General features: G+C 46.7%; 1 protein-coding gene across 1 annotated transcript in view; it reads left to right on the top strand.

The window, feature by feature from the left end:
• Window positions 1-12,885: 12,885 nt before the first annotated feature.
• MYO7A (myosin VIIA) overlaps window positions 12,886-14,545 on the top strand; it is a gene marked incomplete at both ends in the record, with an annotated part of 67,335 nt that continues 65,675 nt past the window's right edge. Inside the window, 2 exons of the mRNA XM_082498339.1 lie at window positions 12,886-12,984; window positions 13,981-14,133. Coding sequence (XP_082354465.1) covers window positions 12,886-12,984; window positions 13,981-14,133 — 252 coding nt within the window. The remainder of the gene's footprint in view (window positions 12,985-13,980; window positions 14,134-14,545) is intronic.

The following is a 14,545-nucleotide window of genomic DNA, read 5'->3' as shown; positions in this document are numbered from 1 at the left end:
TTCTCCAGATGTCCTACCCACCTCCATTGCTTTTTGCTGAACCTGGTCCCTGCTGACTTTGGTTCATGTCCCCTTATTTTTGGACTGGAAGAGGGTTTTCAAGAAGTATCTCTGCAGACTTGTCCACTCTGTTCCAGGCATCCACGTGGGCCACTGGTGAAGATAGGATGCTACCCTAGGTTGTCCTTTGGTGTGCCTTAACCTTGCACACCCATTTTCATGTCCTGCCTGAGGCAATTCCACTCACATCCTGATAGTATTGCTCCCTCCCCACTCTTTTACCAAGAAGCAGATGCCATCCTTCCTTTCCCCACAGTCATTTCGGCAGAACGCGGGAGAAAAAGAGGTTGGCTCATTTTGCATGTGGAAGAAGAAAGAGCCAAATGCTGTTTGTTTTTAAGATTGGGGAAAATGCCCATCTGGGACAGACCCTTGCCAGTGATTTGCACACCACAACTCGGAAACCTTTTGCGCGGCCGGTGTGAATGCGATGTGAGCAATTTATGTGCATCTCCTACCACCCAGCCAGGCGTTTTATTGCCAGCACCGTTGCTGGCAAATGACTCTTAAGGTCACACACTGCATTTTCATGATCTGCAAATCACTTTGTAAAGCCATTTTACTGCCCCTTAACCCCATAAAATTGCTAGATTCAGTGCAAGGCAGACAGGCAGCCCTTTCCCATTAAGTAGATGCTTGAAGTTAAACAGCATTTGCATCCAGCAAAATGCAGTGGAGGCGTTAACCATATTTCCATGCTGATACTCTGTCAGCCCATTCCTTACAGAAACGTAGGCATAATTAATATATCTTTGTGATAATATTCTTGCAGTCTCAAAATCAAGGCTATATGGCAATTATTGAGTTCCTCAAAACAAGTATAAAATTGTTGAGCGTTCTTCACATGAATTAATTTCCCTTTACGTGGTTTAGGTTTTCACATGAGCACAAACCAGCTGCCTGTTGCTGGACCAGGATCTTTGCCTGTTAGGCACTTTGTGCATGTTAGGCACTTTGCAAGCCCACAACAAAACCAAAAGTTTAGTTTTAGGAGTAACAGAGCCCATTTGTAATGTAACCCTTTTCATAGTAAAGCAGATAAAATGTGAGACAAAACCACTTTGGAGGCTGCATCCCCCTAGCCAGACTGTAGAGCATATGCAGAATGGACTGTTTGTGTAATAAAATACCCACCAGGAAAATAAGGAGTCCCAAGAATACAGGAATTAGTTGTTGTCCCAAAAGCATTCAGAGCTTATTTTTTTTATGGTTTTATTCTTCTAGCTACCAGAGATCAGGATGTCCATATGAAAGTCTGATCCCACTGGCAATTTTACCAGTTACCATTCCTTGATAATTTCATGTAAGAAAAAGGTCCAACTTGTTTTTTCAAGCTGTGGCTACTGCTTTGTTTTTAATGGCTGGTGATTATTTGGTGGGACGTGGATTTTGAAGCAGGTTTATGGGTTTGTGTGTGCAAAAAGGACTGATGTTCAGGGTCTGGCTTCTGATCCCTCGCTGAAAGCCAAGTCTCTCCAATACGTGCCCAACGAGCTATACACCATCAGCTGTAAAACTGTCCCAAGCTCGCAGTTTGAAGGCATCCACAGTGCCCGTCTGTACCTGTCCTGATCCAACAAGGCAACCGTCTCGGGTCTGCCAACTACAACTGTGGTTTGAATAGTGATCATTGTCTCTACCTCTATCATCTTGTGCCAACCTAAAAACTCCACTCTTTCTCTGTTTGCAACCTCCAGGTTAGGGTTTGTCTGGCTGGACTTGCTGACTGGTTCCTTCAGACCCCTAATTAACGTGGTTGGCCTCTGAGGTCCCTACCTTCTTCCAGAGCCTTCTGGAACTTCACAACTTCCACAGCCCAGCTGTGATGGTGTGAAAGTTGGGATTAAAATGCACCTTCTGTCATTCTTCATTCTGCTTCTGGTACTATTAGCATGAAAGTTGAATTAAAACCCACGGAGAAATCATCAGAAACAAACCTCCTGATGCACTTGGTAATTCCAGAGAGTTACAGCAGATGGGGCTGGTATTGTGCTGCCAGGAGCCCATGGCGCAGCTCTGTGCCATGGCCACCTCCTCCCTCAGAGGGACCCACCAACAACAGTTTGGGAAGTTTTCCAAACACGGCAGGCAAAGGGGCTTGAAGAATCCAGGCAAGTGGCTTCAATTACCAACCTGCTCTGACTTTCCAGTCTTGCATGGTGGGCTTGCATGGAGCCAACCCTGCAGTCTCCAAACCCATTGAAGCAAACAATGAAATATGGATGGTTTTGGTGGGTTTTAATAAATGCTAGTAGGACTCTTTTTGTTATCTGTTTCCTGACGACAAGAAAGTCTAGGTGCTTCATGTTCTCAAGATTGTTTTGACACCTGGGAGTATCTTCTCTCCTTTGGGAAGGGCACTACTTGTATCCCAGCATCTCTGCATCCTTGTGGCTGGCACCTAGGGAACAAAACCCAGTATCAATATGTTTTGGATTGCATCACAAGCATTGCCAGCATGATTTGTTTGTTTGTTTGTTTGTTTTCTGTTATGCTTTCTCCTGCCATTCATTCCTCTGAGGCATTGGCTTTTCAAATACACCCCTGGAGCAGTTCCCCTTCCCCCTTACACAGTCATATCACAATCTCCTTCAAGATGCTATTGACTGAGCTGCAAACTAACCTTCCTCCACACCCCTTCACTCTCCTCAGTAACCAAGACAACCTTCAGTGGGTCAGTGTGTAAAAAGGGCTGTGCTGCTCCGATCCGTCGTGGCAGTGAAGGAAAAGCAGCATTACTCCCCTTTCATTCACTGTTTCCAAGGATGAGAGATGGTATTTTATATGACAGGGCTCGTCTAGACATATCAGTGCCACTTTGGCTAATGCAGACCCTTAGCACAGAAACATTTCTGCTGGGAAAACTGCATTTACACAAGTATAAATTACTCCTATATGGGAAAAGAATACATTTTTACTAGAATTAAGAACTACTTTGCACCATGTCTACATTTCTGTTTATGAAGGAATAGCTGCGCGGATTACAATAGTCCCAGGTCTATTTGGTACACAGGCACTAATTGCAGACTCAATCTTAATGAGGTTGTGAAAAGGGAGGGAGGAGGGAAGGAGGAGCCTGAACTAAAGAAACGAAGGAGAAAGGATTTTCCTTGAGCATGAAGGGTGAAGCTGAAACTCTGAAAGAGAATTTGACAGGTTGCATATGAAAAGTAAAAGAGATTTTTAGTGCAGATGGTGGAAAAATCCTGTTTTGTTTCCCCAGGAACAATATCAGGTAAAACAATTCATGTGGTTGCTTTTAGGCTTCTTTGAACAGCCTTTCTGAGCCAGGATTAAAAAAAAAAAAAAAAAAAAAAACAACCTTCCAATTTACATTTTTGTCTATGATCTTTTTTTTTATTATTTTTCCCCTTCATCAGTACTGTACATTGGAATTCAAACTATGTCCTTTTTGTGAATCATTGTGATCTTGAAAAGGCTGTATGCCTCAGAGGCAGAAAAATGTTGGGTGGAAATACCTGATTACCTCCATCTGTTGCATCGTTCCGTAGCTCTTGTGCTCATCATCTGGGACTCTTCTTTCATGAGTGAAATCAAACAGCTCTCTGCCTTCACCTGGGGAATAAAGCCTCCATCAGCACTGCTTGGTGATGCTACAGCAGATACTGCTGCGTGGCCCTGCTGCTCTCCCTGCTCCTTCACTGGGGCTTTGCTGGTTGCCTGATGAGCCAGTTCAGGGGCTAAACCAGCAAAATGCTTCACAAAAACACATGAAAGTGTTGCTGCTGGGTTCACTCCCTGAGCCAGTTCGCCATGGGATCCAATCAAAGAAAGGGATGGGAGCATGCAGCTTAGCTGTATTGTCCGGCCATAGGGACCTGCTGGAACCAGCATCCCTCCCAAGTTGTGCTCAGAGAAGGAGATGGCATTCCCTTAATTCCATCTTCCTAAAGCTTGACATGCACTACAATATGCATTTAAAGGAAAATGGCCAAAATCTTTGCTTCGGGGTGGCTAAAGGCAAGCGGTTTCCGTCGTGCCTCCTATTGCAAACTAGGGAGCTCTTAGCCACATCCTCGGTTGTCTGGGGGACAGGGGTGGCTGGTTTTGGCAGATTTAGAGTGTATTTGAGAGTTCCCAGTGTGGTACCAGTGTAACCTCTCTACTCTCAGGACCTGAAGGAATAAGTTTCAGTCTGACAGTACTAAATTACAAGCTCTCATCTTAAAGCGCTTCCCCTCTGATTCCTCCTGATTTTATTTTCCCCCTCTCCACTCTCCCAGATTTGTACATCTTATGACTGCTCTGTCATCTTCCTCTGGATGCCTTCTATTTGCATTTAGGACAAGACCCCGCCATGGGGCTAAAAGGCTCAGTCTTCATTTCCTGATCCTGTTCCACTTCTGCGCCTTAGCAGATTTTTCAATCACATCCCAAGCGGGGGCCATCCGCTTTTTGTGTGAGACCTGGTAGGCAGCGCTCTGGCACGGCGTTTGGGTGGGTGACGCCCGGTGCCAGCCTAATCTGCTTGAAACGTCAACGGATTGCCGGATTCTCCGCTTCGCCCGTGACGGTAATGCTGTAGGAGTCACGGATTAAATCTTCTATCTCCGTGTTTGTCTGCACGCTTAAAACCCACCCCTGAGCCGGGAGGTCCCACACAGTCAACAACAAGCTCCTCGCCAAAAGCCAGGGACGAGGTCAGACATCACTGGGAGCTGAGCCTCGTTGCACCGCACCGGGTTGCGCCCCTGCAAACCTGATTAAATCCATCATTTTTGCCCCTGGAGTCTTTGGCTATCCCTCAGCACCAAATGGGAAAGCCGTGGGATGGGTGCCACATCTGTGGGTTGTTTTTTTCCCTCCTGTCAGTATCGAAGTTACAGGATGAGCGAGCGGTGCATTGATTATTGAATTATTTAACGGTTCCTCTTGCATCTCTGCCTTTGCTTCAGAAAGCCTTTGTGTGTAGTGCGTTACCTTGGCTGACAGCTGGTGCTTGATGTGCTACGAGAAATTGGGAAGAGAATCTTATTTATTTATGAAACAGGAAAATCATTAGAGTTACTGACTACCAGCATGTGTGTTTCTTGCCCTATGGTTTCTTGTTAAGTAGAAATTCAAGCTTTTTCTTCCTTTCCCACCTTTTCGTGATGCCAGTGGCAACGGCACAGCTAAAGATGGGTGCAAAGAATAGAGATGAGCAGTCCTAATTCTCCCCTGGGTGTCACAGCTGTGGATCCAGGAGAAGCACCATTAAACTGAGCAGGGTACACCCATGTAATCGAGAGCTGAACTGAATCAGATAGGTGATATCTAGAGGTGATACATGGTTTTAGTAGAGCACAGACATTATACTGCCCAAAGGATTCAGGTAGCTGTTGGGAGTCTGCACTGGCATAATATGCTGTGATGCACCAATACATTTAGATTTCAGTCTGCTCTTCAAACGACATTGAAATTTGGAGCTGGAGGAATGCCTGTGTTTGCACTTGTGTCTGTGTGTGCTAAGGATTTTCTGCGTTGAAGACAAGCGGTAAGGAAGTAAAGGGCTCAGCTTGGATATAGCTCTCCGGAGACCTGGGTATGGGATTGTACCTGTTTCCAAACAAAAGAAAAAATAAGCTGCATAAACATGTTGGTTTATATCAGCTGTCAGAGGTATGGCCCACGGATCACATTTGGGCCACAAGGTGCATTCTGCAGCGTATCACCTTTCCTATTTTAGAAAATTCTAGTGCTTCAGGGAGTAATCGGTGGAGCAGCGTACCTGAGCCCACTGACATCCTCTGGTAACCAGCAATTTTCCATATCCTTCAGCAATTTACCTGAATATCAGCCCTTAGGGCCCCCCACGCTAGGGGTAGGACACACCTTAGCTAGCTTTGGACACCTGTACTGTAGATTTCTACCTCCAAACTGTCCTATTCACACACCCTTTTAGGTCAGTATCATCTGACCTAGTTTAAACGCCAGCTTTATGTAGAGGTGACTGTAGAAGTGCCTCTTTCTTTCCCTTGAAAATAGAATAGAATAGAGTATTTCAGTTGGAAGGGACCTACAATGATCATCTAGCAAAGATCTGGATGTCTTGCTCAGAGGTGGACACATGCACCGGGTTAATTGAGCCCACCTGACCCGTTTCACTGAATAACTCAGCTTTCCAGTGATAGCTGCAAAACAACCAGCTCAAGAACACCTCCTTGGCCATGGCGGTGTCTGCGTTTTCTTTTGGGTCTGAAAAACGGGCTGGGGCAAAGAAACCCGAAGTTTCATTAAATTAGGTGGTTCACCTGCTGTGAGGGTGGCTCCTGCAGGTGGTATTTCCCTTTTTTCTCCAGCAGTGAGGCCCACACCACCACGGTCTCACTCAGTGGGAGCTCAGGTCTCAGCAGCAGCATAAACCTATCGCCTGGGTCACATCGGTTCCTTCGGATAAACATTTGCCCCTCGCTATGCGTGTGCACAAAGCGTGTCACAGCAGGACCTTGGTCCCAGCTGTGCCTGCAGCTGCAGAGGTATAGTAAATCATCAGATCAGGGTCCAGCATGGGTCTTTGGGCTCATACTTCTGTCTCTGCAGCGAAGAGTCTAATGTTACCCCGGGGAGCTGTAATCTACACCGGACGGCAGTGCTGGTGGGCTGCCAGCCAGCTAAAGGTTTGTTTTCCTCCATCGCGTCCCTCCCCTTATTGTCCTAAGTGTGGTTATGTGTTTCCCACATAAGGCATAGCACGCTCCCTTAGAAAAAGCACGCCGATAGGAGGCTCAACGCTGATGCTCTGCCCCTTGACTCACGCAGAAGGGAGGCTGGTCTCCAAGCCGGGTCATCCCTTCAGAGGGACGGGGTTTCCCGTTTCCGGGAGGCAGCGTGCTCGGGCCATTCAGACAGACAGCCCTGCAAACGCTACGTGCCTCTGGCCAACGCACGTGACGCCGTCTAACGAGTTCCCAGAAAATCTGCTAGCAGAGGAGCAATGCAAAAAAAAAATGCAGTGGGAATGTGTGGGGTTACAGACCTTCAGCAGCCCCAGCGTCAGGGTAAAAATTAGCACTCTCATGTAATAGAGAGACTGGGTCCAGCCCTCTGGGCTTCCATCTCTATTTTGCTCCAAGGATAACCTAGGGCAAATCACAGAATCACAGAATGGTAGGGGGTGGAAGGGCCCTCTGGAGCTCCCCCAGTCCAACCCCCTGCCAGAGCAGGGGCACCTCCAGCAGTGGCACAGGACACGTCCAGGCGGGTTTGGAATGGCTCCAGAGTCGGAGACTCCCCCACCTCTCTGGGCAGCCTGTGCCAGTGCTCTGCCACCCTCACAGGGAAGAAGTTCCTCCTCATGTTCAGATGGAACTTCCTATGTTCAAGTTTGTGCCCATTCCCTCTTGTCCTGTCAGTGGGCACCACTGGAAAAAGACTGTTCCCATCCCCCGGCACCCTCCCTTGAAGGATTTATCAGCATTGATAAGATCCCCCCTGTCTTCTCTTCTCCAGACTTAAATTCCCAAGTCCCTCAGCCTTTCCTCATGAGAGATGCTCCAATCCCCTCATCATCTTTGTAGCCCTTTGCTGGACCCTCTCCAGCAGTTAAATCATTCCACTCCTCTGCTCCTTAGTTTACCCTTTGGCAGCATACGGCGATACACGGCCTCAGAAACATGGTACGGGGCGTAGCTGAGCAATGATGGTAATGTCTGCTCCAGGGCGAAGTGAGAGAAATACATTGACTGCTCTTTCTCAGCTCTGCTGCTCCCAGACTGCACCGTGGTGTGGCAGTGGGGGAAGGTGTGCTGATGAGCAAAGAGCATCTGTAGGACCCGACTCAAATCCAAAGAGCCCATCCTATGGGTCCCTTTATATACATTTATTCAGTCATTCATTCCGCGTGCATCCTCTCATTGATTAGTTGCTTTGATTAGACGTCTGTCTTGTACTTTCTAGGGGAGCAAAATACAATCGATTGCAGCACTGTGTTCAGGTAGACATTTCCCGTGAGGTTGCCACATTGGATCTGTGTCTCCTTCTCCCTACATTACTATTGCATCTCATGTACATTTTTGTTTGCTCCCTCGGTGGAGTGTAGACATCCATCTTATTAATCTCTAACTTGCCTTCTTTTCCATGACACTCGACCTCTTCCTTGAATCACCCGTGCAGCTACAAGAATTAGACACCTCATTGTTTCAGGGCTTTGTAATATGCCTTAAACCTATAAAGTTATTAATCCATCTGTCCCTTGGGCGAGGATTGCTTCACTGTTGTCAATGCTGTTCCCTGATAAGCAGAAGTAGCTCGGTATGACTTTGAGGTACCCATCGTCTATGGTTGTCCCTGGTGGCTGTGTCCCATCAGGGGGACCTATAAAACCTTTGTTCCTCTAGATAACTTTCCACCAAGAATACATCCTCTGCATCATGGACGAATGGATCCAAACCCCCAAGGAGTCAAGGCATGAGCAGAGTTTTGCATTAAAATAGTGATAAATGAGAATGGCATGGAAAGCTTAGCAGCTGCACCACTATCTGGTCATGCGTTGCTCTGGTCTGTACCAGTGATGCTGAGTTAGATTCAAAATTTCCATGGAAGAGACCGGGACCCATCTAGAGTGGCCGTAAATTCTCTAAATGAGCAGAAAAGCCTTTCCTAGACGAAAATGAGAAATCTCAAGTGTATCTAAGGTAGGACAGGAAAAGGCAAATCTGGGGTGACTGTAAAATGTCTTGTGCTCTTCTGGTTGGGCCAGCAGTCCTGATTAGTCTTTACAAGAACAGTCCTCCCTGCACAGAAGGAGAGATTGCAGAAGTGGGTCTGTAGAGCAGCCAATGCGACCTCATTTTCTCCATGGTCCTCATGTTTAGCACATTTTCGTCCACAGCCTCTGTCACCTATAGGCAGAGAGGCTGTGCTGCTCTGAACACCTTCCACTCAATTATTTAAAATTCGGTTGCTATGGATCTACTCAAGGTGATCAGTTTAAAGAAAATGCAGATGGCCTCTGGTTTTGAGTTCCCGCTGCGCTTTGGTTAATTTGGTATGTAAAGGTATTAGGTTAATTAAATGCCATGTGTTGCATGGGGGCTGACTGCATTTGTGGATTAATAAGTACCCGAGTGTGTTCTGTGCTGAAAGTCCTCAAGCTGACAGACGGTTATTTCACTCAGAAAGGAAGGTAACGGAGAGAAGTCACAGGGAAATTAAGAGGTTTCCAGTTAATCCTGCAGTCGTTTTTCCAGAACGGGTGGTTGCAGTGTCCCTCAGGTCTCCGACCAAGTATCACCCCTTACTGGAGAGACTGGAAGAATTTAAGTAGAAGAGAAGCAAAGTTGTTCAGTTTGCTTTGAGACTCCTGCGGCACCAGTTCTATGGAGCAAGCTTGCTAACTGACCAGTGGAGGACCATGGCTGGTGCATGGAAATTTTTCTGCTAGGAGGAGATCTTTACCAAGAGCTATATTGTGAATCAGGTCAGAGGGTGTCCTGAAAGCAGCAGACACGTTCACGCTGGAGGTCTAAAGCAAACCAACCACAGCTTCCTGGCATTCATGGTGGAATACACGTAGAAAGCAGAGAGAGGGACAAATACTGCTGCAAGATTTTGGAGATGTTGAAGAGGAAGAAAGTCGTTTTCATGCAGCCATGTGCTGAAGTGGTGGAAGATCAGGAGAGAGACCAGGGCAAATGGGCACTACTCCGCAATGTCAACCAGGCCCTGAAGCCCACAACTATTTTAGCGGTAAGATAGGGGGTCCCAAGCGCTAAGCCTGGCTGGAAGCTTTCAGGCCGCTTTGAAATCGGTCTCGCTGTTTGATGGGATCCTCATACTGCTTGTGCCAGCTTCTCTCACCTTCCTCCTGAGTCTTTGTTCCCCTCCAAGCACTGCAGCTCCCCTGTGGTGCAACCTTCTTGCTCTTTGTGTTTGGAAGCTCCTCCTAAACATCCTCTTTGTGAATTGTGTCGATCTGTGTGTGCACACCCATCGTGGTGTTTCCTACTCTTGCGCTGCTCTTTGGTTGCCACTGCCTATAGCTTGTGAGGTCCTGAGGGTCTGCCCCAGAGCGTTTGGAAGGACACTAGCACCCAGCAGCTGCATTGAGGAGGAAGACTTGCACCATGTTGGTATACTGTAAAGTGACTGGTGGTATTCTCGCTTCTCCAGTACTCTGTCATGTGTCTTGGAAAATAAACTGCATCAGTCCAGGCATAAGGCAAGTTATGCAACTTATAAACCAGTCTGCCCAAGCTGGTAAATGCATGAATCCCCCCGATTCGCCCTGAAATCCCCAATATATCTGCTGCTTTTCAGGCTGATCCGAAGGTGATTGCATCAGCGGAAGGAGCGTAACTGACTTCCATGGGTTTTATATCAAATTCATTAAAGTCAGAAAAGGAAATAGGTCGGCACATTTAGTACATGATGTTATTTTTTAAACCGCCAGACCTTTCTGAGCTTACCAGCTTAGCCCATCCCATAAGACTTGCTTTTTTTTCACCAGTATTAAGAACTGCACTTTAATGTGTTTAGAAAGAGCATTTTGAGGGGACGAGCACTCTGCGCACGAGGCAGACAAAGCACAGGGGTTGTCTCAGTGGTAGTACACTATCAATTTACCTTGGGGAGAGCAGGCTGCCTTGTTATCCCAGCTGCGTGGTAACCGAACATATGAGGCAGGCTGCTTCGACAGCTATTCAAAAGTGGAGATTATTTAAAAAAAAAAAAAAAAAAAAAACAGCATTGTGGCATTGTGGTTCTCGTTTTCTTGATTGAGAGCAATTTTTACGCAGCTGTTGAGGTGTTAGAAGGGCTTTCTGCTGAGCAGGGACTGAGCAACCTGGCTTTTCTCTTGCTGACACCTTGATCAAGTTACCCACCCCGTGCATGAATTTGCCCAGCTATGCAGCGAGGATAACAGCGCTGAGCACTCTGAGAGTCTTGGATCAAAGGAGCTAAGAAATAAATATTAATATAAGTGGATTTATAATGTATCTCTGCATTCATTAGTTTGGTGGGTTTTTTTCCCTTTTAACTGAGTTATAGGGTGTGAGGGTAAGGCAGTTAATGAGAAAAAGATCTGAATATAATATTTTTATGAGGTGAGTAAAGATACCTAGTGCTGTAGCACAACCTTCTGAGGAAAAGAAAACCCAAACTACAGGCTGGATCCCCAGCTCCATGTGAGCAGGATGACTTTGTCGATATCCTAGGTGAAAACTAGCAAGGAGCTACCAAGGGTGGAGTCTACCATAAAATGGCTGGGGACTCCTCATGTGTAGTATCTCTCCATGTGTAGGTCCCTGGGTGTAGCCTTAAATCCCTGTGGCACTCACAGGTTGACTTGGATGGTGAACGTTTCACCGTGTTTTACGTTGCTGGATGTTTTACATTGCTGAAGGTTGTTCATCAGCCCATCGCATCAAACCAAATCTATAAAGGCACTGTCCACAGAAATGGTGGCTAGTGGATGCTCAGGAAAGGGGGTATATCGGAGCACGTGCAAAGTGATGCCTCCTATTTTTCACTTTCCCTTCTCCCAGCATTTTTGCAGGACTTCAGAAGGTAGATATTGCACTTGCATTGTGCTTAATAGAATCATAGAGTCACGGAATCATAGAATCACAGAATGGTTTAGTTTGGAAGGGACGTTGAAGATCATCTAGTTCCAACCCTCCTGCCATGGGCAGGGACACCTCCCACTTGTACCACTAGTAGATACAAGTGGAGCTGGTCCCCAGGAATGTGGCACTAGGTGAGGCTACAAGTTCATAATAACTCAGATGCATGGAAAAGTACATTTGCTTGCTTGATGCAAACATGCCTGACGACAATTTAACTAGGTGACTGACAATTTTAGCACCTCTTCACATTGAGATTAGGGGTGGGAAATAACTCTGCGTTGTTTCAAAGAGTAGGGGTCCCACTTTTGGGTTATTTTGGGGTTTACTTTTGTATTAAGGAAAACAGCTTCTTTAATAGCCTTTTTGCATTTGAGTAATTTAATATCCACAGAGCTGATGAGCAGATAGATCGTCCCTGCCCAGCAGGGCTAACAAGAGGTCTATAGGATCACCGGTGACATGGAGTCAGTGGATAGGGGTCAACTGCTTGCTCTGTCTTCCAAAACAAAAACAAAGAGGTCTCAAATGAAAGAGGTGACACATCTGAAGCACACAAAAGGACACAGCTTTTCACACTATTTGTAGCTAAACTCTTCCTTTGAGATTATGGATGCTAAAATTTTGCACAGCTCCAGGAAGCCACAGGACATACAGTAGATAAAATCCACTGAGAAGAATTAAATGCAAAGACCCCACCTACAAGCTGCTGTAGCTGGGAGAGCTCCTGAGGAAGTATATATATCTGCTTCTCTGATACGTTCTTACCCCTTCTTTAGTCATCCCCTTTTCACCTGTCTCCAAGATAGGGGAATGTATATTTGCTAGTGGTTATCTGCAAGGAAGAAATGTGCCACAAGCCCCCTGACAGGGCTTTCTGGAGCTGAAACCCATCTCCTAAGCATGACTTTATAGGCTTGTAAATTGCATAGAGGGAAACCTCCACCTGGGTGGCATTTTCTGCCTGTGTCACTGCTCTGTAACCTGCTTGTTGGATGCAGTCTGTGACCAATAGGCACTCACGAGCTCATGAAACAGAGAGGAGAGGTACTGTATGCTGTGTGGGACATGCCTACTGCTATTACCTTGCCGGGCGTTTCCTGAGCATCTTTGAAAACGGGACGGTTTCTGGTTTGCAAAGGAAGTCATTTGACTTGGACCAATGACTTGGGTACAAAACATCACCAACTTCTATCCCAAAGGATGCTAAACCTGAGTGTAACTGTCATGTCTTTGGTTCCAGGGGGATTATGTGTGGATGGACCTCAAAACCGGACGGGAATTCGATGTCCCCATTGGAGCGGTGGTTAAACTGTGTGACTCTGGACAGATCCAGGTTGTGGATGATGAAGGCAATGTACGTACAAAAGGTTGTGATGACCCTTCTTCAGCCCTATGGGCCTGTGAAGGCCAGGGGTCATAAGGTCATGATGGCTGACTTTGTCACAGGCTTTTCATATGTCCTTGAGAATCAACTGTGCCATAGTTTGCTATTTGTAAGGGCAAGATAATGTTGTGTCCCTGCTTTATTGACAGTACTGGGAGTGAAAAGTTGAGAAGCTTCTTGAGTACAATGATAACAGAGGCTTCCAAAGTACATCTAAATAGTGCTTTGAGCAAACCCACCTTGACCTGCTGTTCCTCTGCTGTTATCCAGACCTTCCTGACCTCTTACCAATACAGGGTGTGCCCAAACACTGGTTCTTCAGTTTCCCACCTCTACTTCTTTGCCGAGGTGGCAGAGGGTGGCCAGAGGAGGCTTTCTTGTCCTTTATAATTTTTTTTCCAGGCTGAGATAATTGTGAATGCTCTCATTCCCTTCAAGAATGGCAGAAAGAGACTTGGTTGTCATTGTGTCAAATTTTGAAGCCCATGAGAATTGATCAGTCTAAATGACATTCTGCCAATAAATGTCTCATTTTGCCACCCCTGTGCATCCCTCTCTCCCCTTCTAAATCATCTTTTCTCTGCTCACCAGTATTTTGTGGCAGGGGGTTAATCAGTGATGTGAAAATGTAGTTGTGTGAAGGGAAGAACAAACCTGCTATTTGTTATAAAAAAACCCTGGTGTGCTGGATGTCCATGCTGCCCTGGGTGGTACTTCTGCCAGGATGGCTCACATCTCATGTCTCTCACTGCTGCGGTAAACCAAAAGATGTGTTCCTCCTTCTGCTAGGAATATCCTAAATTAGTCACTGCCATGTCCCAGGAATAGAAGCTGTGGCTTGTGTGCTAATGCTGTCCCGTGTATGTTCTTCCATCTGGTTTTTCTGTCTGGTGTGGGCTGTTTCTGTCTCTCATCCCAGTGGTATCTCATTTAACTTACCTTCCTCTCTCCTCTCTCTTTTCTCAGGAGCACTGGATTTCCCCACAGAATGCCAGCCACATCAAACCCATGCACCCCACCTCCATCCATGGAGTGGAGGACATGATCCGCCTGGGGGACCTGAACGAGGCGGGAATCCTCAGGAACCTGCTGATCCGCTATCGGGAGCACCTCATCTATGTGAGTGTCCTCCCCACCTCCACCTCTTGCTCTGCACTGCACCCCCTGCTCTCCTTAGCTCTGGGGAACCCGCATGGGGGAAACCCTGATTGAACTGAGCATCTGGGTTTCTACCTTCACCTGGACCCAAGTGGTGGAGGGCTTCTGCACTGTAGAGGACACATTGCAGGGTTTGTGGATGCCCTAGTGAAAGACACCATGAGTTAGGTAATAAGCACAATCCCTGCCACCTCACTGTGTAGCCCCTGTAGAAGTTTTGGGGACGTGCATTAACTTTCTGCACAAGCAATAACCGGTTCAACCCAGACCACGTGCATGCTGTAGTAATCCTAAAGCAAAAGCCTTTGGCACCTGCGTGCTGGATGTGGCCCTTCTGCCTTCTCCCTCTGAACCATTAACTCATTTAACCCAA

The sequence above is a fragment of the Vanellus vanellus genome (genome assembly GCF_965231255.1).
Source record: "Vanellus vanellus genome assembly, chromosome: 1".
Lineage (NCBI taxonomy): Eukaryota > Metazoa > Chordata > Aves > Charadriiformes > Charadriidae > Vanellus > Vanellus vanellus.
Note: the sequence above shows the minus strand (reverse complement) of the source record. Positions and strands in the feature narration are given on the sequence as shown.